The sequence below is a fragment of the Myotis lucifugus genome, unplaced genomic scaffold (genome assembly GCF_000147115.1).
Source record: "Myotis lucifugus unplaced genomic scaffold, Myoluc2.0 scaffold_613, whole genome shotgun sequence".
In the NCBI taxonomy this organism is placed as follows: domain Eukaryota; kingdom Metazoa; phylum Chordata; class Mammalia; order Chiroptera; family Vespertilionidae; genus Myotis; species Myotis lucifugus.
The window spans coordinates 203485-226897 of NW_005871661.1; the positions used below are offsets into that span (position 1 = coordinate 203485).

The 23413-nt window shown below is 50.3% G+C and overlaps 1 protein-coding gene across 1 annotated transcript in view; it reads right to left on the reverse strand.

Annotated features, from left to right (window-relative positions):
- Window positions 1–855: 855 nt before the first annotated feature.
- The window catches only part of BCL2L11 (BCL2 like 11), a 41093-nt gene continuing 18535 nt past the window's right edge, over window positions 856–23413 (reverse strand). The window contains exons 3-4 of the mRNA XM_023745992.1: window positions 16595–16710; window positions 856–5045 (exon numbers count right to left, since the gene is read on the reverse strand). Of these exons, the coding sequence (XP_023601760.1) occupies window positions 4944–5045; window positions 16595–16705 (213 nt within the window). The 5' untranslated portion in view covers window positions 16706–16710 and the 3' untranslated portion in view covers window positions 856–4943. The remainder of the gene's footprint in view (window positions 5046–16594; window positions 16711–23413) is intronic.

A 23413-nucleotide genomic window follows, 5' to 3' on the forward strand; every position in this document is an offset into this window, starting at 1 on the left:
CAATAGGAAAAATGAAAAACCCAGTTGAAAATAGAAACCTCTGTACAATACACATGCGTGCGCACACGGGCGTGTGTACACACACACACACACACACACACACACAGCCTGCAGAGAAAAGTCTGGAAAAATTCACTCTCTTGCCTTGGAGAGGAGCCAGAACAACTTGACTTGAAATGATAAATGCACACATATACACACATGCATATCTAATTACAAGGCCAGATTCGTGCATTACTTAAAGCTCAGCCACGGTCTCTAACCTTCCCAGCACTTACTTCAGAGTACAAGTGGCAAGTTATGCAATTATAGGATTTTGTAGGTTATATCCCCAAATCAGCCTTTAATTTCCACATCCACAAACTAGCTCACCCCCAATGCCCAGCGCAGGCCGGACACTCAATGGGCCCTTTATAGGCGGCATGGTCAGTTCACGGGGTCCTCTTTGGCCCTTCTCTGGGGCCTGGGCAGGTGCTGCAGACAAGCCCTTCATCCCGGATTCCAGCTTTTGGGTTTTCTTCCAGCTTTGAGCAGGGGTGAGATGGCAGGGTCTCTGCCATCATCACTCATTAACATGGTTCGGAGCTGGCTCCCAATACCCCCTCTACCAGGTGCTGAGTCATACCTGAACACGTGAGTAGACACTGCATTGTCTCGCCAGCCACTTCAAACCTCTAGAGTGGCTTGCTTTCAAATATAATACGCAGGATCGTCTCCAAGCGAGAACTCGCAAAACCCACAGGCAGGTGATACACTCTGTGGCTGGCAAAGGGTGGGTGTGGGCGTGTACACATTCACATGTAACTCCAGCTGTTCCGCCGCCGTCTTGTGAAACGAATCAAACAGTTTACCAAAACCAGTTGAAAAGTTTTATTTATATAAAATTCAGTAAGAACATAAAAAGATTGAGTTTCTTAAAAAAAATCTGCAGTTATTTACAGCAGTATTGCACAATAAAGTGGCAATTACCCTGTCAAAATTCATCAGTGCAAACCAAAGTGAGCCAGGGAAATTGCAATACGAATGCTACAATATGCTGGGTCCTAGGAACACATTAGTGATGAATCAGTATCCACACAGATCAGTGCTCTTGTACAGGAGTACCTGATGAGTTCCAACACAGTGACGAGTGGTCACGGGACCTGGACATAGGCCTCGGAGAGCTTCAGAAGTCTGGAACTGCCCAATACAAGTAGTCAAGTTACTTCGCTGGGAGCTTGAAGATGCTCTTGCATGCCGCACTGTTTGGAGTAGAAGCTACCCCGGCTGGTTTAGCCTCATGTGTGAACACATCCCTGCACACACGCATGTGCAAAGTGAACACACACAGGCACCAGGCTAAATCAGCAGGGATGACAGACCATCTACACCAAACCAGGAGGAAAGTCTCTCTTAAGCTCCCACATCTTAATACCCATCCTGATGGGGCCCCCAACCTCTCCTGAAGCAGGACATCAACCTAAGGAAGCAGGCCGACCCAATGAGGGACCAAAGTTCCGGGCCAGGAGCCTGTACAATTAGCTCCTGAGGACAATTCAGTCCACACCTCGAAGCACCGGAGGCCACGCAGCAGGCGGAGGCGGGCAGCTCACCGGTTGCCAACAGGGGGCGAGTGGCACGAGCAGGTAGGTCCTCTGGTTGGTCTGGAAGCAGGAACCTCTCCCACCCGCCCCCTGCCCTCTGAATACTGAGTTGTCGGGTATACATTTTCAATGCATCAATCTGTCCCAACTACCGATAACACTTTTTTTTTTTGGAAGACAAATCCTGGAAGCTAATAGAATTTGCTTCCATGAGAAGCTAGCTGTTTTGGAACCAATAGAAAGTCACTGGGTATTTCCCGAAGAATTTTGAAACCTGCCCGATTTATGGTCTCTCATTGGTGTCTAAACATGAGCTTTATCAAAGGACAGCAAAGACCAAGCATGTAAACCCATTTGACCATATACCAGGAACCAAAGCTGGAGAGCCACCCTAGGAAGACCATGTGTCCGGCAGTGAGCTGACCAGTCGCCACCTCAGAGTTAAAGCAAACAATGGGATGGTGGGGGGGTGGGGGAAGGAGGGAAGGGCGTGTCAGAGGTCAACACTTTATAGAACTTAAGACATTAAATAAGCAGAAAATAAATATACATTATGTCTACAAGTTACAGCACTATGAACCAGTAGGACACATTACACAGAAAAAGAATCTACAATATTTACAATCCTTAATTCTGAAAAAGTTTAGTAAAAAACAGTGATTTTTTTTTTTTTTTTGCTCATTTATGCTGTACAAAATTTTACAAGAAAGGTAAAGGAGACAATTGCACACAGACATTTGGCTCAGTTGGTAAGTAAAATATGATCTAATCTAATAAATAGTCAAAGTATGTACAATATTAAGAAGGGGAAACAGGAGAAGGTTCGACTGAGTACATTTTTTTTTTTTAAACCAGAAGGAATTTTTACCTGGTTTCTCCACAACTAAAAACAAATTCTTCATAAACTCATTTTTAGGCCGGACTACGGGTAAATGCAAGAATCGCTGTGGAGCGACTGGGGGGCATTTACTGCATGTCTGTGATCGTCACAGAACGCGTCCTACAAATCTTGCATGAGAAGAGGTGGTCAAGGCACAAAACCCGCATCTCATAAATTTTCAGAAAGGGAGCTAGTTATTTTTTCTACCAAGAAATAAAACAGAAAAGAAAAAGTAAAAGGCATACCATCGCAGGTATACTTTCTGCAGGAAGCATTGTGATACACAGATACATACAGTACAGAGACACCCAGTCACCTCTCATGTCCTGGTGCAACATCCTGTTCTTAATACTTCTACACGTCCAAGAATCACTTCCTCACACGCGTGGCCACGGCCAGCTGCCAAGCCAGAGGTAAAGGAGCGCACGCAGCGAGCGAGCCCGCGGCCCGGGCTGCATCCTGCGCTCCCAGAAACAGGGTAAAGTGCTCCAGTCAGAGGGACCGGCACATGAGTACGGAGATCCTGGGGGCGGATGGGCCCAGAACCAGATACATCTTTGGTGTGTGTGTCCAGCAGGCCCACGGCCGCAGCGTTACCACCACCTCCGGCGGTGTGGCCTTGGTGCCCCAGCAAGGGGGTTCCAGACCTACCAAGAACACAAGCTCAGCCTCAACAGTTTTAAAAATATTCAAGACCCCAAGAAAGGATTTGGGGGAAAAAGAAATTTTAAAAAAGGAAAAATATCTGAGATCGAATATTTCTACCTAAAGAAAGCGTATATGCAAAATATATATACACACACGTATATACATATATGTATACATATATATTTATATAAAACTATGAAGAGACACATGAATTTCTCCTTGCAATTTAACAATGTGAAAACGCTGGCCCTTGGTGGGCCAAAAGGAAATGCAATAGTTGTTGGCACTGCTGACTCATTTGAAAAATCATGTATTTCTCTTAAAAAACTGTTTCATGATCTGAGGTTTCAAAAACTGTCGGGAGTTGTGGGTTCACAGAATGATCGGCACCGTCCTTCCCTGCTCTCTAACCGGTCCCTCTCGGGTCTCCCCGTTGTTTAACTGCCTTTGAAATGACTGGTCACCCATGGGTGCCCTCACTGCAGTCCTCCCAGGTGGGAGTGGAGGAAGCAGTGGATGCACAGAGGCGGCCCGACGAAGCCCAGCTGTCAGAAGGGACCGCTGCAGACGTGTGCCTCATGAGTTTCCATGGCGCTGCTCAGAGCGAATGAAGCCTGTATTTCAAAGTGGGTATTGAAGAGCGGGAACCCAGTGGTGGGCATCAGAGGCCAGATCAACTCGGAAGTGGATGGAAAGCCAGGATGCCCAGGAAACAGCCACCCGAAGCCCCGCCCACCACACAGCCTGTGCCAATTCCCACGAGGACTGCAGCTTGGACTCCTGCAGCCCAATTCAGCTGCAGGTGGGCCTGCCAGCCCCCGGGGGCCTCATGCTGAGTGCCCCCTGTGCTGAGGGGAAGCCTGCAACTGGAAAAGCCAACAGTGCCAAGGGCCCTGATACTGGGTCTGTGCTGTCACCACTCCCTCTCTTCAGGACACTTGTACTTCAACGCCAGCCCACCAACCCACGTGGAAACCAGTACCGAGCACTTCCTGGTGAGTGAGCTCCCCAAAGACTGGCTGAGCTGTGGGCAACACAGGCAGATTCCAAGTCACGTTCTGACCCAGTTACACTTGAATCGTGAAGACGCACTGGACCAAATGTGTGCATGAGCACCCAGGACAGAGAGAGGAGCATCACAGGAGAAGACGAGCCACACAGACAAGCTGCACTTTTGCCACGGACGCAATTACATTTAAGGAGGTAAGTCAATATTTACACAGTGGCAGTGGCATACCAACACAGGCTGACAAAAGACCCTTTACCCCTTGAATCAGTTGCATCTCCTAAGAATTTTTTGGTAATCATGATTAAAAGAAGGCGAGAGAGGCAACGGCAGGGAGGGAGGGGCCATATCATACACACCTCTCATGTTCCAAAGTCCTGTACAGTAGCCTGTAAAAATAAACCAAGGCAGCTTTAGAAACCAGCTGGCTCAGTTTCCACATGAGAGTTTCCATAATAGGTTCTTAAATTTTTAGTAAAAATTCATTTACGAGTTGGTTAAAAATTTCCACTTCCTTTTTAAAAAAACCTGTTCTGACACCATTCTTGCCTAAAATCCTGCTCCAAAGAACCATGATTAGTAACATTTTTAAAAGGAAAATACGCTCTCATTTACATTCATAACAAACACTACACTAGAGCCTCTGCCACATGGCGAGGAACCGGTAAGGTCAAGTCCGCACGCAGCTCCAGGGGTCAGGCCACACCGGCCGCTCTGGAACCGCCACTGGCCGCAAAGCAGTGGCGCCAGGGGGCCGTGACGCTGGGCTTGTCCACTTGAACAAGTGAAATGTCTGCACACATCTCGGCTCCACGGGAACCCGTCGTCACAGCATCCTCCTCCACACCAGACGGAGGATGTAACGCAACAGTCGTAAGACCACCATCTGGGGGTGGCCTTCTGCTTCCCGGTAAACATTCAGAAAGTCCTGGAACAACAAAAGGAAAGCTGCTTACTTTCTCAGTTTCACGGACCCGAACCAGCCCCGTCCCAGCAGCCCTTTTCCCCGGGGCCGGCGAAGGGAGGCCTCCCCACTCCCTGCAGGAGGTGCACCTCCACAAAGAGCAGGCACACCGAAGGGTCTTTTTCAAAGAAAAATAAAGCAACCAGAAGACTGTTTGGAAAAGCAGAGCGAACCCTGGCATCTCCGGGAGCGCCTCTGAAGACCACATGTTCCTGTCACAGGTGATACCCTCACTGGCCGCTGGGAGGGAGCACCGCCCGGGGCTGGAGAGCCGCTGCCCGGGCCCCCGGAGCTGGTGTCCGCCAAGAGGGACAGGGCGCAGGGGAGGGAAGAATGACCCTGGTAGATGTGAAGCAGCTTACGGCCCAAGTGTTTCAGACTCCCCAAAGGGTGAACTTCTGGGGGCTGTGACAAGGGCCCGGTCTCAGACCCCACGCCGTTCCGACAGCAGCTGCCGGGCAGTCCCCTTCTCGACTGTTGCCACAAGCCCCCGAGCACCTGTGGCCCGAGCAGGACGGCGGTAAGGCCGAGCGAGGCACTTCCCAACTCCTTCCAGAGCAGACGAGGAAGCCGGTCGGCCGGCGGGTCCCGCAGGCTCCTGAACCACAGTCCGATTTTATCTGTCACACACCAGGTGGCTTTGTTTTGATTTAACTTTCAAAATCACTTGGCTTCTTCTGTGTGAGAAGAATTTGGGGGAGGTTTTAGTTCAGACTAATATTAGTAGGTTGAAAGAGGCTTATTCAAAATAAAACCACGACTTACTAAAATGAAGAAAGGGTGTGCAGTGCCGGGTTCAGCAAGCACTTCGAGATGGGAAATCTCATGGCAGCCAGGTGCCAACGCAGCCTCAGCAGAACCAGAGAATGGGGTGAAGATGACACCAACCAGGGAGCCGGTCACACGGGCACAGACTTAACCAATTTCATATTCCAGAGCCGCAGTGTCTGAGGAGACCCCTCCCCGCCCCCACCCGCCAGTACAGCAGGGGACATGGAGAAGGAAAAGTCACACCACGAGAGGTCTGCCCACGTTTAGAGCTCTGCTTTGATCTCAGATGGGAAGGACACGAAGGGGATTCAAAGATGTGCTGGGAGGGGTTGGTGCGGGGATTTGTGGCAAAAGGAACGTAACACCTGCTCCCCCCCCCCCCGCCCGACAGATGAGAAGTTACTACAACATCTCAGCAAGGAGCCAGACCGCCTGCCCTCTCAGACAGCACGCGTGACAACACGGCACACGCTTTTAAGCCAGCGAACAATTGCTTTTGGACAATATTCAACAGAGGAAGCTATTACCACTGATTCCAAGGGCTGTGCCAGCCCAGAAAACCCCCGACAGCTGGCACAGCCACGGGAGCTGCTGCCGGCTCCAAGGGTCCAGCCCCCACCTCCAAAGCAGCCGGACGGGCACCCTGCTTCCGCAGGCTCGCTGCCCTCCAACACCTGCACCGGTGGCCCGAGAGCCACGGCTGGGTGAGGACGTCCAGCCAGGGCCCGGCCATCAGCGTCACCCAGACCCTGTGGCCCAGCCAGCACGAGCCCGCAGACTGCTGGCCTCCAGGACTGTGAAGAAACACATTTCCACTGTTTAAGCCCCCTGTGTGGTCCCCTTTGGCACAACAGCCTGAGCTGAGTCCCACAGCCTCTCACTCCTGGCCCTCCACACTCTACGTGAAACACAGCACCCGTTAGGTTAGCGTCGTGTAACACGGTTTTATTCTAAATCATAAAAATACTTTAGATACAAACTATTTGTGTATCACAGTTTCCTGTTGCTCACACACGCTCACAGGTACCTGAGTGCATGGCCCATCCCTGTAGGGCAGCGGTTCTCAACCTGTGGGTCGCGACCCCTTTGGCGGTCGAATGACCCTTTCACAGGGGTCGCCTAAGACCATCCTGCATATCAGATATTTACATTACGATTCATAACAGCAGTAACATGACAGTTATGAAGTAGCTACGAAAATAATTTTATGGTTGGGTCACAACATGAGGAACTGTATTTAAAGGGCCAGAAGGTTGAGAACCACTGCTGTAGGGGATTTCATCTCCATGGTCTAGATCAGGAACTGTATTTGAAGACACTGACTTTATGGCCAGCCCATGTGTCTGCAGGGACTCCTTCAACGTCAGTTTTGTGTCTTGTTCCAAGAACCCACTCCTGACCGCCTGCCCTCCTCCCTGCAGGGTGGGGGCTCCAGCAGCCCAGGCCTGCGCGAGAGGGAGGGGAGGCGGGGCCCTGGGCTCCAGCTCTGAGGCCCCTGCCTACACTCCCTGTGCCTGATGGGCAGTCCCGCGGCACGGGCACCAAGCGCAGCACAGCCACGTACAGCCCATCTGAGGGCCCCTGTGGCGCTGCCCTCCGTGAGGACGGCCGCTGCCCCACCTCTGGGACCCGGAGGAAGTGTACAGGTCCCCACCTCGAGGACAGAAAACCATCCAACACTCCAGAGAAATACAGGCCGGCTTTCCAGTGGGCAGCAGAACGGAGCCAAGACACGGAGGCTCCTTCCGTCAAAAGAGATGCAACGTGAGCACCTACGGAGCTCACCCTGGTGAGGGACAGAGCCAAACAGCTGAACAGGATCCTACGACAAGGGCCACACAGGGAAACATGAGGGCAGAGAAGGAAGGAGGGCCGGGCAGGAAGGCCCAGGCCCACCCCCACGGGAGTCCCGAAGGAGGAAGGGTCTCAGGAAGGAAAGGAGGACATTCCAGGAGACCAGCGGAGTCACGGCAGGAGGTCCAACGGCCCTGCACCGGGGAGGGAGCAAACAGTCCAGTCAAATCGCATGAGCATCTGGTTTCTCACAATAAACCACGACAGAAACCAATGCCAGACTCCAGGGTGTCGGCTCCAATGACAGTCCCTGAAAAATAAAACAGGAGGATGGAGGATTCGCGGGCTCCAAGCTTCCCGGGGACAGGCGAGGCCCAGGTGGCCCTGGAGACACTGGCTCCCCTGGGCAGCAGGTAGAGCAGGCTCCCTGAGGACTCCCAAGGGCTGGGAGCAGCCAGCGGGAAGATGCCCGGCCCACGTGCAGGGCAGAGCTGGGGTGCTGCACACCCCCGAGACCCCCGTGTGCAGCAGCCTAGAGCACAGAGGATGCCGACACAGCGTCACCCACCCCCGAGGACCGTTTACAACTTCCAGCCTGAGTAACATGTCCCAGGTTACACTAGGGAATTTAATTACACTTTAATGCCAAAATAATCACAGCAAAACAGGCTCTCATCCCAAACCAGAGAAGCAGGTGGGTGGACACAGGGGCCTCGTCCCAGCCTGCCTGGGACCTGGTGAGGAGGCTGACCACTGCCAACCTGGCCCGCAGGGCAGCCTTCCTCTCCTGCAGAGAGGGAGGAGCCAGCCCGGAAAAGCCGCCCAGACACCCCAGGCCCCCAGCTTGGAGACAAGGAGACTCACCCACTGCTATCCCTGAACTAAACAGCATGCACACGCCTCCCTTCAGTCTTCACAACAACCCTGAGCCAGTGTGGTGGAGAGACCGAGCTCCACGTGAGAATCAAGAACCCATGGTGCAGCTGCACCTGGAGCCCACTGTGGGCACCGGCCCACCAATCCGCGCCGCAACGGCAGGGCCAACGACCGCGTGAGTGCCACACACCCACGCTCAGCATCGCGCCAAGCCATTTTTTAACTCGCTCAACAACTTCTTTCTTTCAAGATTTCAACGCCGAATGCCCAAGAGGTCCTGAACTTTACAGGAGAGTGAATTCTGGGCTGTGAGACCAAAGAGGACTCTGACAGAGAGGGAACTGCCCCGGGTTCAGGCAAGGGAGGATGCAGGGTCCCCCAGGATGGCATTGGCATCCCCAGGGCTGGCCTGGCATCTGTGGGGTGGTGCCGAGGGTCTCCGTAACCAGAGGTGACAAGGTGGGGTGGGGATAGAGAGCAGCCAGTGGTACCCAGGGAAGACCACCATCCCTCTGCCCATTCATAACCAATCCGTCGAAACAGTATTTTAAATGGCAAGCAAATGAGAGGCTGCAGGATAGGACCCCTGTCCACTGTGAGACCAAGGACCAGTCACACAGCAGCTCAGCTTAGATTTTATGTGGCTCCACCATCCACTGCCCTTCTCAGCTGGCAGGCCAATGCTGCTGCAAAGCAATCCAAAGACCAAATTCACTTTCCACTTGTACCCAGGCAACAGAGGCATCGCACAGCTGTGGGCAGAATACCAGGAGCCCGATGCCAGAGGCAGTGCTCTTACTGGAAGCCCGGGGGGAGCTTGCCCGGGCACCTCCCGACTCCCGAGGCTCCGGCTGACCTGACTGGGCAGTGATGCGATGTCAAACGTCACAGCAAAACGGCATTTGCATGAATGCTGTGTTTTTTTTTCTCAAATATATATTTTATTGATTTTTTACAGAGAAGGAGGGAGAGGGATAGAGAGTCAGAAACATCGATGAGAGAGAAGCATCGACCAGCTGCCTCCTGCACACCCCCTACTGGGGATGTGCCCGCAACCAAGGTACATGCCCTTGACCGGAATTGAACCTGGGACCCCCTTAGTCCCCAGGCCACCGTTCTATCCAGTGAGCCAAACCGGCTAGGGCCCACTTTCCTATTTTTGATGCACTATTTCAAAGACTCTGTCACAGTCAAGGCCTTTTGTAGGACCATGAATCACTCCTCCAGTTCACCTTAGTCAGGCCTGCCATGTCCTGGGTTTTCCTCCAACAACACGCATGTCTACCTGCAGTACAAAGTCACTGGCCTTGCCCTGGGCCAGGCTGGCTGGAACGAAGTGCTCCCATCACCTGTGAGGGTCACAGGAGGGGGGCCAACCAGAGGGCGCCAGTGTTCCGAAAGGCCCAGCCTCAGAAACATGCTAATGAGACGTGCACACTAACCACAGCGCTAACCTCTGCGTGGCTCAGCTGGAGGGCTAGCGAGGGTGACGGAGAGGCAGGGCGCCTGCAGGGGCCGAGGCTCACCTCGGGGACATCTTCATTTCCTCCCCCGGAGATGAAAACCCCCGTGAGACACTCTGAATCCCCCTCCGGGCACCTGCATCTGCTCTGGTTACGTGTTCATGGCCACGTTCCCCCCAAAGGCAGGCGAGGCAGCGTGCAGGTGCCCCACGTGGCAGACCGAGGGAGCAGTCAGAAGTGTCACCAGCGTGATGCGGCCAAGCCGGTTAGCACGCACCAGTGCTCGACCTCATTTCACTGCGCTCACCCAGACGGCACCGCCGCAGGGCCGAGGCACGTGTCTGACAGGCAGAGCCTGAGACCCAGACAGGTGAACAGTTACCGGCATCTCTCTCTGAACTCCAGAGAACCGAGAAACGTTGCCGTTATAGTTCAGAGTGGCAGCAGACAGAATGCTGGGACAGGGCGATAGCGTTTTCTGGCTCCAGACCTAAATGCCCTAGTTCAACCTTCACGACATGCCTAAGGGACTGCCCAACAGTGGCCCCCACGGGTGAACGCATGGACGCGCTGCAAGGTCTGACCCCGAGGCCCCTCCTTGGTCGTGAGCTGTGTTTTCTACAAGATCACACTTGATCCTCAACAAGTCATGGAAAGTCTCACGCAAAACATGCAATCCACGGTCGCCATCATCTAGGCCAGCGGTCGCCAACCGGTGGTCCGCGGACCAGTTGTGTGTTTGGTTTTAAGCATCTTGCACCCCTGCCTTATGCCGTTTCCACACCCCAAAAACAGTGACCAGAGGGCGAAGACCGAGACCCCGCCACGGGGACGCCAACCTGTGGCAGTGGAGCCACCCCTCCTGTGGCTCCCGCTCTGTGTGTCTTTCCGAGACCTGCAGATGGCCTAGATTAGCGGTCGCCAACTTTTTGGACCCTGAGGACCACCAATGGCTGTCCCCTGCAGTCCACCACCAGGCACCACCAGTGGTCCGCAGGGTCCAAAAAGTTGGCGACCGCTAATCTAGGCCATCTGCAGGTCTCGGAAAGACACACAGAGTGGGAGCCACAGGAGGGGTGGCTCCGCTGCCACAGGTTGGCGTCCCCGTGGCGGGGTCTCGGTCTTCGCCCTCTGGTCACTGTTTTGGGGTGTGGAAACGGCATAAGGCAGGGGTGCAAGATGCTTAAAACCAAACACACAACTGCATCCACCTCCAAGGAAAACACTCGCTAAACCTCAAACTCACAAACAGCAGGTGCCAATCGGTTTACCCGACTCATCACTGCTCTGGCTCTGAACGCCGTCACTCTATGAATCCATGTGAGCAAAGGGTGAGACAATTCATCATCCTATGAGCGAGTTTACTTTTTTCTCTTATTAAACTCATTGGTTCATAGAATCACGTAAGTTTTAGGAATATAATTCTATAGGATCTGTATGTTGCATTGTGTGTTTAATATCTGACACACATTTTTCTCATTATTTTCAGCTCAGGCAGTAATGAAAAGCAGTTTATTTTATGAAACGCCAACATTCAATTAATGCCGGCCTCAGAAGAATGCCGCCTGAGAAGATGCAGCCCCGGGGTCTGTTCAGTTTATGCTGGTACCAAGCAGGCTCAGTGCAGACCTCTTCCTTGCACGTGATCCGTAAGGAAGATCATTTATAAAAACAGCGTGAGCCCCTTTTTTCTTTGCTTTGGTTCATGCTGCGCTTCCGCCTGCAGGTTGTCCCTTTGTTTCATGCCCGCACACGCCTGGGACACAAGTAGGAAGTAGGCCTTGTGAACAAAAGACACACTGTTCCTTATGATCAAGCAATGAAAGGGTTTTCACCCACCTCCCGGCCCATCCAGAGAGTCTGCCACAGCTCTGTGTGTGGCTGTCCCCTGCAATCCACCACCAGGACATCCCGACACTGCTCAACAGCAGGGACCAAGCACAGGCCGGCTCAGGCTGGACAGACCCTGGTACTGGGGGCTGGGGGTTGGGGGCACGCTGGCTACAGGATGGGCCTAATTACCCCAAGAGCATGTGATTTCAGGTCTGCAGGGTCCAGCACACGCTCAACAGCCTCAAACCGCAAGCCTGGCCCATCCACATGGGCAAGCCACCCTGCACCCTCGGGTGACCACGCCCACACTTGCTGACGCCTCTCCAGCAGGGAAGGCCGGGCCCTGGATCACCCTCCTGCAGTTTCTCAGGGTGAAGAAACTAGCAGAGGCTACTCAGGAACCCAGGGCACCAGTGCCACCCGTGAGGAAGTGGTGGAGTCAGGGAGCAGAGGTCTGTCCGGGACGATGACTGTCAGCCCCGCGCTCACCTGTCCCCCTGCAGAGTCCTGGAGCTGTAAGAGTCAGGACACTGTGGGTGCAGGTCATTTAGCCACACATCCATCTACAGTCCCACAGCACGTTGTCTGTCCATGGGCCTCCACTACCTGACACTTTATGTTCAATGACGTGGCGAGAAGACACCAGGCGGCTGCCACTGGCCGAACCTGTGACAATTTGAGCATCAAAATAAGTACTGAGTGTAACACATCATAACCGCCTGAATTAAACAGGGACCCACGGCCTCGGCTGGTAGCTCAGTTGTTAGGAAGTCATCCTGCTAGGCCAAGGTTGTGGGTTCGATCCCTGGCCAGGGGACATGCAAGAATCAACCAATGAATACACAAATAAGTGGGAAAACATATCGATGATTTTTTTCTAATCAACGAAATTAAATAAAGTAAATAAAAATACACTGGGACCCATGAACTTGTTGATGAAGGAACACACGCCCGGGGAGAGAGGAGAGCTGTCCCCCTGTTACGCGTCCCTCCCATCAACACAGGAAAGTGCTGACGACAGCTGGGAGCACCACCTTCAACAAGAGTCCGCAGCACGGGGCGCACAGGGCACGTGCCTCCTGACGCTGAGCACTGAGGACACATGACCCACGGCTGGGACAGTGGGTCACGTGGGGATAAGGTCCACCGACTACACAACATTACCGCAACGTGGTTAGCTTCTGATTCTGATGACTACACTGAGGTTACAGAAGAAAATACCCTTCGTCTTAGGAAATACACACAGAAGTATTTAACAGTAAAGGGACACCATGCCTGCAACGTATCCCCAAATCCTTCAGAAAATAACATGTACACAGGTATTAGGAGGGACGCGTTAGAGCAAGTGTGGGAAGGGTAACAGTGGAGAGCAGAGGTAGCAGGCAGAGAGGGCGCTTCGTGCCATTCTTGCGACTCCTGTGTAAGTCTGAAATGATTTCGGAATGTCACAAAACCAGGCCGACGTGGCTCGGGGAAGCTGCCCTCAGATGGGGAGGAGGGGTGTCGCCGGCCCTGGAGGTCACTAGGGGCATCACGCGGAGTCACAGGGGAAGGGAACATGCAGTGGACTTGCTCACCTGTGCCTCTCTCACTCCTGCTTCCAGGATTCAGACTCCACAGCTCCGTGTCATACGCTGCCCCACTGCCCTGACGCGGCCTGAACACACGACAACTACGCGACAACTTCCTCTATTGCTCTAACTGGAAAAACGGGAGAATATCCTGTCAGGCTTGGCAAGGCTCGTGGCAATCAAAGACCAACACTTCAGAAAAGGTACTGTCACGGTGTTAAAGCAAATACAGGCACCAAGAATCTGAAATGCAGGCTCGCCGAGGGGCAAAGGCTTCTGTGCGCAGCCAGCGTGAACGTTCAAGGCATCACTTTCCCAAAGGCCCCCCGTTTCCCCTGAATTTCTGGCCCCGATATTCAAGGATAAACCGTCAGTGTGACTGCAGACAATGGACTGTTTAATGTAACACCATCAAGGCAGGCACCTGTGGCTCTCGGGGTCACTGTGTCACTACCCTGAGTTTCAGAGTCTGGTGTTTGAACTGGCCACTTATAAAACCTGGAGGATATATTAGCCTCCTTTTTAGAAACATCAGGTTATAACCTACGGTCTGTATGTCCCTCTCTTCTTCCCCCAGTATCCCAGCCGACTTATAGCAAAAGAATGCAATGAGATTGACACTTATCTTACCAAATACATTGAGAGCAGATGGTTACATATCTGCAACAGGAGACACAACCATCTTAAACATTAAACTGGAATAAGTGGGAGGAGGGGGAGGAAGGACGGGAATGATCGAACGCTACTGACGTGGTAGATGTTGTCATCTCACCTGCAATGGAGAGACGAGGTGATGAAGACGACCTAATGGCCTGTGTCTCATCTGCCCGTGACTAGAACTGGTCACCCCTTCGACAACCTAGGTGAAGGGATGGCTGTGTTCCAACCCCACGTCATCCTTAGCCCTTGTCTCATCACTGACCACCTAAGGCCCCCCGTAGAGGGGCATCACCCAGACCCGTCTGGGCAGGCTCGGGGGAGAGCTCAGTGGACACTGGTTCTCCATATAAGGTTAGAGAAATGTACAAAACATCCTTCCACACACCTGGCTCTGCGGCCAAAGGCTCTGGCACAGTCACCGGGCAGGACTGTGTTGATGTATCTACGTGTCCGGAGCTTCTGGACACTGAAGGCGCCAGGGCCCAAGGGCCTCATCTCTGGGACAGATCTGGTCCCAAAGACATCTACCAACCCACCTGGAGACGGTGTAGGAGGCAGGCCAGCTGCTGGGGTTGGTTCACTGCCAGACTCACCCCGAGGGGCTGCCAGGCTCCCCAGTGACCTTCCTGCTGATTATGGGCACAATCCAGAATCAATCAGGTTTTGGATCTAGGCAGCCTGCCCTCTTGCAGGGACCCCCACCTCAGCATGGGGACCAACCGAGGGCCCACCCACAGGGCCCTCGCTGAGGAGTCCTGCCCAGCCACACACAGCACCCCCGAAAGCCCCTCAGAGAAACCTCGGCAGAGGAAGTGGGGAACAGTAACTTTACTGCACATTATAAAACAATCAACCCTGCAAAAAACAACTAGCATTTCAAGATCTAGGCTGAGAAGGAACTTAAGTTCTGTGAACTGGTCCATGTCAGGTTAGGTTAGAATGCCAGACATTTTGCCGGCTTAAAGACAGTATCCTAAGAAATTCCTAAGTGACATTTCCCATTTAATGACAGAATCACACTGTCACACATTTCCCACCAATCACCACACACCACCCTCTCTCCCACAGGAAGGTCTGAAGGGGATCCAATGTGAGTTTTCTGAAAGTCCCTGACCCCTTTATGGAGATTCTACACCAAAGAAATGAAAGTCTTCCCCCCCCCCTCCCCCCATTAAATGGGAAACTGTCTCGATGTGCTTAAAAAAGCTTGAAAGTACGTATATGGGCAGGAATGATTGAAAGCTATTAACAGGTAACGTCTATTTGCTTAGCAACTGCACCAACATTCAGTGCAGGATAGAAACACGGAGGTGTCCTAAGTACCACCTCCCTCCAGAAGAAACGAGATTTAAAAATATCTTCACATGCAATGATAGTGTTCAGAAAGGAAGTGACACAGTAGGAATGACATTAACACTTATTTCCTACAAAGTAAGATGTAAGTGTCTTCCTTTTAAATAAATCAACAGAAATATCTCCATATATGGTTGTTTGAAAAAACTGTAAACCAGCCAGAATTCCATGAAATCACACACTGGCTGGTGAGCCCCTCACAGGACGTAGTCCACTGGTTCCCAACCTGTGGGTTGCGATCCCTTTGGGAGTCGAACGACCCTTTCACAGGGGTCGCCTAAGACCATTGGAAAACACATATATAATTACATATTGTTTTTGTGATTACTCACTATGCTTTAATTATGTTCAATTTGTAACAATGAAATTGGGGGTCACCACAACATGAGGAACTGTATTAAAGGGTCGTGGCATTAGGAAGGTTGAGAACCACTGACGTAGTCAAACATGCTCCTAAGGGCCCCAGTGAACTCTCAGAGTTGAAGTCACACACTCTCAGATGTCTTCACGGGGAAAAGTTGCCCAATGGTAACGTCTACCAATACCAGGCAAGCAGGAAGTACACTGCGTCTACCGAACAAGACATAGGGCTTAATTTAAAAAAAAAAAAAATCAACTGCACACCCCAAAAATTTAAGTGGCAATCAACTTGGGGTGTAAAATTTTTGCGGCAGAGGTGTAATTTTTACAGGACATTAATGAATGGCCTCCTACTTCTAATACGTTTCAGTAAATGACAGTCCAAGGACAGCCAATGGGGCCAAAAGGACAACGTCACACGCTCCGACCCATCACCAGCAAACCACAGGGCCTCATTTCCTTGGCTGAGTGAGGAAGGAAAGTTACATGTTTCTTTAACTTTGACCCAAAATGACTAACGGGAGTATAGACGCTCCAATATGGGCTGAAACTATGATAACATTTATGTGGGACTATTTCAAAGCATCTACGATGGTTTAAGGCTTGTGCTCACGAACCCCCTTTGCCACCTCGTATTGGGTTCTGCTGAGCCACCAGCACTTGAGTTCAGCCATAACACCAACGGGACACGGGAAGGAGGAACGGCAGGCCACACGCAGGCCGCGCCCATCACTTCTAGAACAAGCGTGGGATGATGACTGGCCACTGTATTGTATGTGGTGGGGAGGGAGCATGGGAGAAGGGGGGTGAGTAAGTAAGAAACCTTCATTACCCTCCGTGGGTTGCGGTAGGAGTTGTTGAACTCGTCCCCGATCCGCCGCAGCTCCTGAGCGATCCACATCTCCGGACGCATGTCTACAGGTAGGGCCTGAGACTGCTGCATGGAGACTGCAACAGAACAAAAACAGGAATTACGTTGTTTCCACGGTCAGGTGGACAGGTGTGCAGGCAGCAAGCCCTTTGCTCACGCACACTCCTATTTCTGGAAGCTCCCTGACTTCCAGACCTACAGTAACGGATCATCGTGGCTCACCCGCCACCTAACTCTGCTTGAAGAGTAAGGGATGTAAGAATGACATCCTTTCTCCAAGTTGGAGTTGCGTTGCAAAATTCAAAAATTTCCTGGCCAATCAATCATATACTGCCACTTTAAGAAGGCGCGCGTGTGCGCGTGCACACACACACACACACACACACACAAATGAATAAAAATCACTGGAAACACTTGAGGACATAAAAATTGAGGTTGTCAGTAAAACTACGACTTTGATCTTAATACCAGGTAAAACTCCTAGGGATAATTTCCAACATCACAGAGGAGTATGAGATGAAATGGTCATTCTGTTAGGAGCACAATGAGCGACACCGGAGAAAGGACACCAGGCAGCCTGCCTGACTGCGTGCCTACGCGGGCGGGTGCAGCGCGGGGCCGACTCGCCAGGGCCACCACAGGGCCAAGTCCAAACGCAACTGTGTGTTCTGCCTATTCACCCAGCCAATGGGTGCGAGTCTGCAACCTCACGTGGGGGCAGAAAAAGCTCTGGGTATAAAAGCAAAGGCATCTCTGATGAAGAAAAAAGCGGGAGGCTTTCATTACACGGTCACCAATGTCCACACCTGCTTGCTAATGGAGCCATTAAAGCCACGTGACAGCCAACATGAAAGGAAACAAAAAGGCAAGTCCTCAGAACATCCACCACGCATGGGAAGATGTCTCCACTCGCCCCCAGGAAGGCCTTCCCCACACCGAGAGCAGTGCAGAAACAGGCACTGGAAGCGAGGAGCCTCACGGGCTGAAACATGTCACATGTTGAACTGTACTCGCAATTACACACGCAGGTTCCATTTCAAACACCACAAGATACTTAAAAATCCTATGGTCATCAGATCTCATGGTGACATAAATATAGCTTCCTCTTGTATTTTTTGCAAAAAAAAAATTGTTTTGTACTTTGTATTTTATTTATTGTTATAAATCAAACTGACGTTGAGTCATAGCTTCTGAAAAGTACTTAAAAGTGAACTCCTGCCCTGGACGGTGTGGTTCAATGGCTGGAGCACCGGCCCACACTGAAGGGTTTGGTATCGATTCCCTGTCAAAGGCACGTATCTGGGTTGCAGGTTGGATCCCCAGCCACGGTAAGGGCATGTGCAGGAGAGACAACCAATCAATGTGCCTCTCTCATATCCATGTTCCTCTTTCCCCCTCCCTCCCTTCCACTCTCTCCCTTTACAAAAACAAAACAAAACAAAACAAAACAAAAACAAAAAAACAATGGAAAAAATATCCTTGGGTGAGAATTAACAAAACAAACAAACAAACAAAAAGTGAACTCGGGTGGCTCAGTTGGTTGGAGCGCCATCCTGTACACCAAAAACGTTTTGGATTCTACTGCCGGTCAGGGGACAACTTACAGAAGGCAACCAATGGATATTTCTCTCTCTCCCTCCTGCTTCCTCTCTCTCTCAAAATCAACAGAAAACAAAACAAAAAAAATGAACTTCTTGAAGAGTTTTAACCAAGTCTTCTCCAAACTGTTGCCCCATTCTAACTGTCCCCCAGCCCCCACCCAAGTGAATGCCACGGTGACCCTACAAATGCAGCACCTGAGACCGGTGGGAAGTGTGGAGAGGGTGAACAAGCAAGAGCTCACACAGAACCTCTCCGGATGATCTGCACTCGGAATTAGGCCAGAGGGAAGCGGCTTTGAAAGGAAGGCGGAGAATGCAGGAACGGACGACGGGGAACTTTTAGGATAAGCTAGGCCTGTCCCCGAACACCCATCTAACCACATAAAAATCACTTTGGCGGAATCCTTGTCACGCAAATATTTCCATGGTTACTATGTAAAAGTCCATAAAGTTTAAATGACTAAACTGACAGGACACACAATTTCAGGGTAGAACGATGCCAGGTGGTGATGTAATAGTTGACTCACTTTTCCTGGGTTTAGCGCTCTGTAAGGACTGACCCCGTTACAGTACCGAACCATGACTGTTCTTTTTCTGCTATCAGCAATCAAGCGTTCTTTCCTGACTTTCGAAACTTTTAGAAAGAGGACCCACCCTTGAGGGAAGGAAAGCATCCTTTCTTGGAATGACTACTTAACCGCCCCAGAGCCTGCAGAGAGCGTCATGCGATCCTGCAGACGGCCCTGCAGGGAGATGCACCTGCCCACACGTGCAGGGGAGCAGGCCGGCCCGCGGGACACCCCTTGGCCACTTAGAGCCACAGCACCCACCTCTCCTGGGCTCCAGAGCCCACTATTGCTCACTGCACACAGCTTTCTTTAAGAGGAACCTGCTTCCAACCCTAGAGTCAGAAATAAAGAAAATGCCAACCATCCACAGAAAATCTGTGCAATACAGATTGTTTTTTACAATCTGGTAAAACTGCTGCAAGTTACCGGATGCTAATAAATCAAGAGAGACACTACCTTACCGGCAACTATGATTGCCCACGTGCCAGACCTCGTCCTAGCAGGTGTCCTGGGCACAGCAACCACAGAGGCCGAGCCCTGCCCCCACAAAGCTAACATTCTTTAGATGAAATGCTAAATTTTAACTAAATGGTGTTTGCTCGATATAAAACAAAACCATTCCACCGGTGACTTTCCCTCAGCGGCAGCGGAAGCCTGCTGAATGTGTGTGGTTTGAAAGTTCTGTCTGGAGAACCAAGATGGCGGTGTAGGTAAATGCCTGTACTCGCCGCCTCCCACAACCACATCAAAATTACAACTAAAATACAGAACCGTCATTCAGAACTGCCTGAAATCTGGCTCTAGTCCTACAACTAGAAAAGTAAAGAAGAAAGAGTATCAAGACCGATAGGAGGGGTGAAGGCAGAGAACGGGCTGGTCCGACAACCACGAGTGCCGTTTTTTTAGAAGGGATATCTAGGCTGAGCGAGGGGTCCCAGCCCCACACCAGACCCCCAGCCCAGGGTTCCAGAGCCAGGAAGTCCCCGTAACTTCAGGCTATAAAAACCAGTAGGGATTGTCGCTGACGCACATAGAGGCTGCTGGAGACCAGGCAGTTCCTCTTAAAGGGCTGGCACACAGATTTACTCAGATTCGCTTCCTCTGAGCTCCAACGCAGCAGCTTAGGGGGGATCCAGGGACATAAGGGGAGGAACTGGATTGTCTGACACCAGGCAAGAACTTGGGAGCGGCTTTCTCCCAGACAGGGGTGCTCGCAGGGGTCATTATTCCTGCACTGGGACCTCCCCCAACACAGAGCTGAATGACAGCCACCATATCTGAGTTTCCATCAGACTGGCTCACACTGTTTGCTCTGCCCTGGTGATTCCCTGAGACCGTGCCCCATCCAATCTGCAGCCCCACCCAAGCTGTTTGCAGCGGCTTCTCCATATGAATGGCCTGTCCTGGCTCAGGCTTCTGCCTGTCCTAAAATCCTTCAAACAAATAGTAGCTGGACTCAGTGTGCCCTATACCTCCCAATAAGAGGCTCCAGGCCTAGCAATAGCAGGAGCCTGCCTTGTTTTGCAGCTTGGCCTCTCCTGGGCACTTCCAAGCCCAACACAAGTAGCAGCCATCTACAGATCGCTCTGTAGCTCCTGACAGGTAGCCCCAGGCAGGGCACAGGCAGAGGCTGACCGCAGGGGTAACCACAGAGACTGTGCACCCAGTGGACAGCTTCAGACCATGCCAGGTTACAACTCTACAAATGACACACTCAAGGGGCAGACTCAGTGAGCACCAAAGCCCCTAGAAGCAAGTCCTGCCCCATAAGGGTGTCTCTTGCATAGCAGCTCTTCCACTGTAGTCGCAACTGGTCTTCACTGCCAATTGGCCTGGGGGTCAATTTCTCCCAGAGATGCCAACAGCAATCAAGGCTCAACTACAAGACAGTCTACAGTGCCAGCTCAGGTGACTGTGGAGGCTGAGCCACTGGGCCCTACAGGACACCTACTACACAAAGCCACTCTACCAATTCCAGGAGACATTGCAGCTCCACCTAATACATAAAAATAAACACAGGGATGCAGCCAAATGTGGAGACAAACAAACATGTCACAAGTGAAAGAACAGAAATCTCCAGAAAAAGAGCTAAATGAAATGGAAGCAAGCAAACTACTAGAGACAGAATTCAAAACAATAGTTATAAGGATGCTCAAACATCTTAATGAGAGCTTCAAGGGACTTAGTGAGAATTTCAAGGACCTTAGTGAAAATTTCAGGGAAATTAGTGAGAACATCAAAGACATAAAAAAGGACCAGTCAGAAACTAAGCATACACTAACTTAAATAAAGAATAATTTATAAGTAATCAAGAGTAGAGTAGAGGATGCTGAGAATCAAATCAGCGATTTGAAATATGAGGAAGCAAAAAACACCAAATCAGAAGAGCAAAACGAAAAAAGAATCCAAAAACCCAAAGATAGTGTAAGGAGCCTCTGGGACAACTTCAAGTGTACCAACATTTGCTTCATGGGGGTGCCAGAAAGAGAGAGGGAGCAAGATACTGAAAACCTACTTGAAGAAATAATGACAGAAAACTTCCCCTACCTGACGAAAGAAATAGACTTACAAGTCCAGGAATCGAAGAGAACCCCAAATAAGAGGAATCCAAAGAGGACACACCAAGACACATCATAATTAAAATGCCAAAGGTTAAAGACAAAGAGAGAATCTTAAAAGCAGCAAGAGAAAAGCAGTTAGTTACCTATGAGGGAGTACCCACAGGACTGTCAACTGATTTCTCAACAGAAACTTTGCAGGCCAGAAGGGAGTGGCAAGAAATATTCAAAGTGCTCAATAGCAAGGACCTATAACCAAGATAACTCTACCCAGCAAAGCTATCATTTAGAATTGAAGGTCAGACAGAGTTCACAAAGAAAAAGGCTAAAGGAGTTCATCACCGCCAAATCAGTATTACATGAAACGGTGAAAGGTATTCTTTAAGAAGAAGAAAAAGGATAAAAAATATGAACAGTAAAATGGCAATAAATACATATCAATAATTGAGTCTAAAAATAAAAATAAACAAACAAGGAATCTAGTGAGCAAAATAAACTGATGAATAAAATAGAACCAGAGGCATGGAAACATGGAACAGACTAACGAAATCTCAGACAGAAAGGGGAGGGGAAGAGATTAACCAAAGAACACATGCATACAGGCATTATCTATGGACACAAACGATGATAGGGTGGTGAAGGCCTGAGGCAGGGAAGGAAGCGGGGTGGGGGGCATAGGAGAAGCTCTTTCCTCCTTAAAAATTTTTTCTATGAGGTCACAGACTATGTTGTAGGCCCTGGGGATGTATAGGTAAACAAAATAGACAAAAATTCCTACCCTCAAGAAGCTTACATTTCAATTGGAGAGATATAGACAATAAGCATAAATACATAAATTACGGAACAGCTTTAAGGTGGCAAGTGCTATGGTTTAAGTCAACAGAACGGGGTTAAGGCAGAGCAGGAGTGCTGGGGGCTGGGGGCAGGGGTGCGCTGAATTTGCCTCATCTACAGGGTGGCATTTGAGCCAATATTTAAAGGAAATTAGGTTAAAAGAAAGATAGGAATGGTAAGACCCACATTAACCAGATTATATAAATTAAGAATAAATGCTTTATAATAAAATGACTACTGAGAAGCTAAGTCCCTTTAGAGCAGTGGTTCTCAACCTTCCGAATGCCGCGACCCTTTAATACAGTTCCTCATGTTGTGGTGACCCCCAATTTCCTTGTTACAAATTGAACATAATTAAAGCATGGTGATTAATCACAAAAACAATATGTAATTATATATGTGTTTTCCGATGGTCTTAGGCAACCCCTGTGAAAGGGACTTTCAACCCCCAAAGGGGTCGTGACCCACAGGTTGAGAACCGCTGTTTTAGAGGAAAAGTTACTTGCAGCTCTTCCATTCTTCCCTGCGAGGTCTGAGAGATGACAAAGCATCTATAACCCAAGAATGAAGTTTCCATCCTTGTCGCAGTGGTGCTAGCAAAGTTGTGAAAACTTCAGTCAGTTCTGTTTGTGCATTAAGTGGTTTGGTCTCATGACCACCAACTGTAATCCGTAAAGTGTCTTTCTACACATGAATCAAATGACATATGAAAATGGGAAATACCTTACAAAAATATCTTACCCCTAGCCGGATGGCTCAGTTGGTTTGAGTGTCATACCATACACCAAAAGGAAAAAGGTGGTGGGTTCAATTCCCAGTCAGGGCACATACCTAGGTCTTGGGTTCAATCCCCAGTTGGGGAGCATATGGGAGGCAACTGATTGATATTTCTCTCTCTCTCTCTCTCTCTCTCTCTCTCTCTCTCTCTCTCTCTCTCAAAAGCAATTAGAAAAAACACATATTTTTGGGTGAGAATTTTTTTTAAAAAAAGAATAGTTTAGAAATACTTGTGTTTCATATACAAACACAAAGAAGCATTGCCAAAAAGTTTCTTAGACAAAGAACACATAAAATTGAGCACGTTTCCAAATTCTTATACTGATACAGTAACAGCTAACAATTATTGAATCCCTACCATGTGTAGATACCGTGTTAAGTATTTTATCTGAACAATTTCTTTTTATTGATTTACTCATTCAACAAATACAACTAATCACT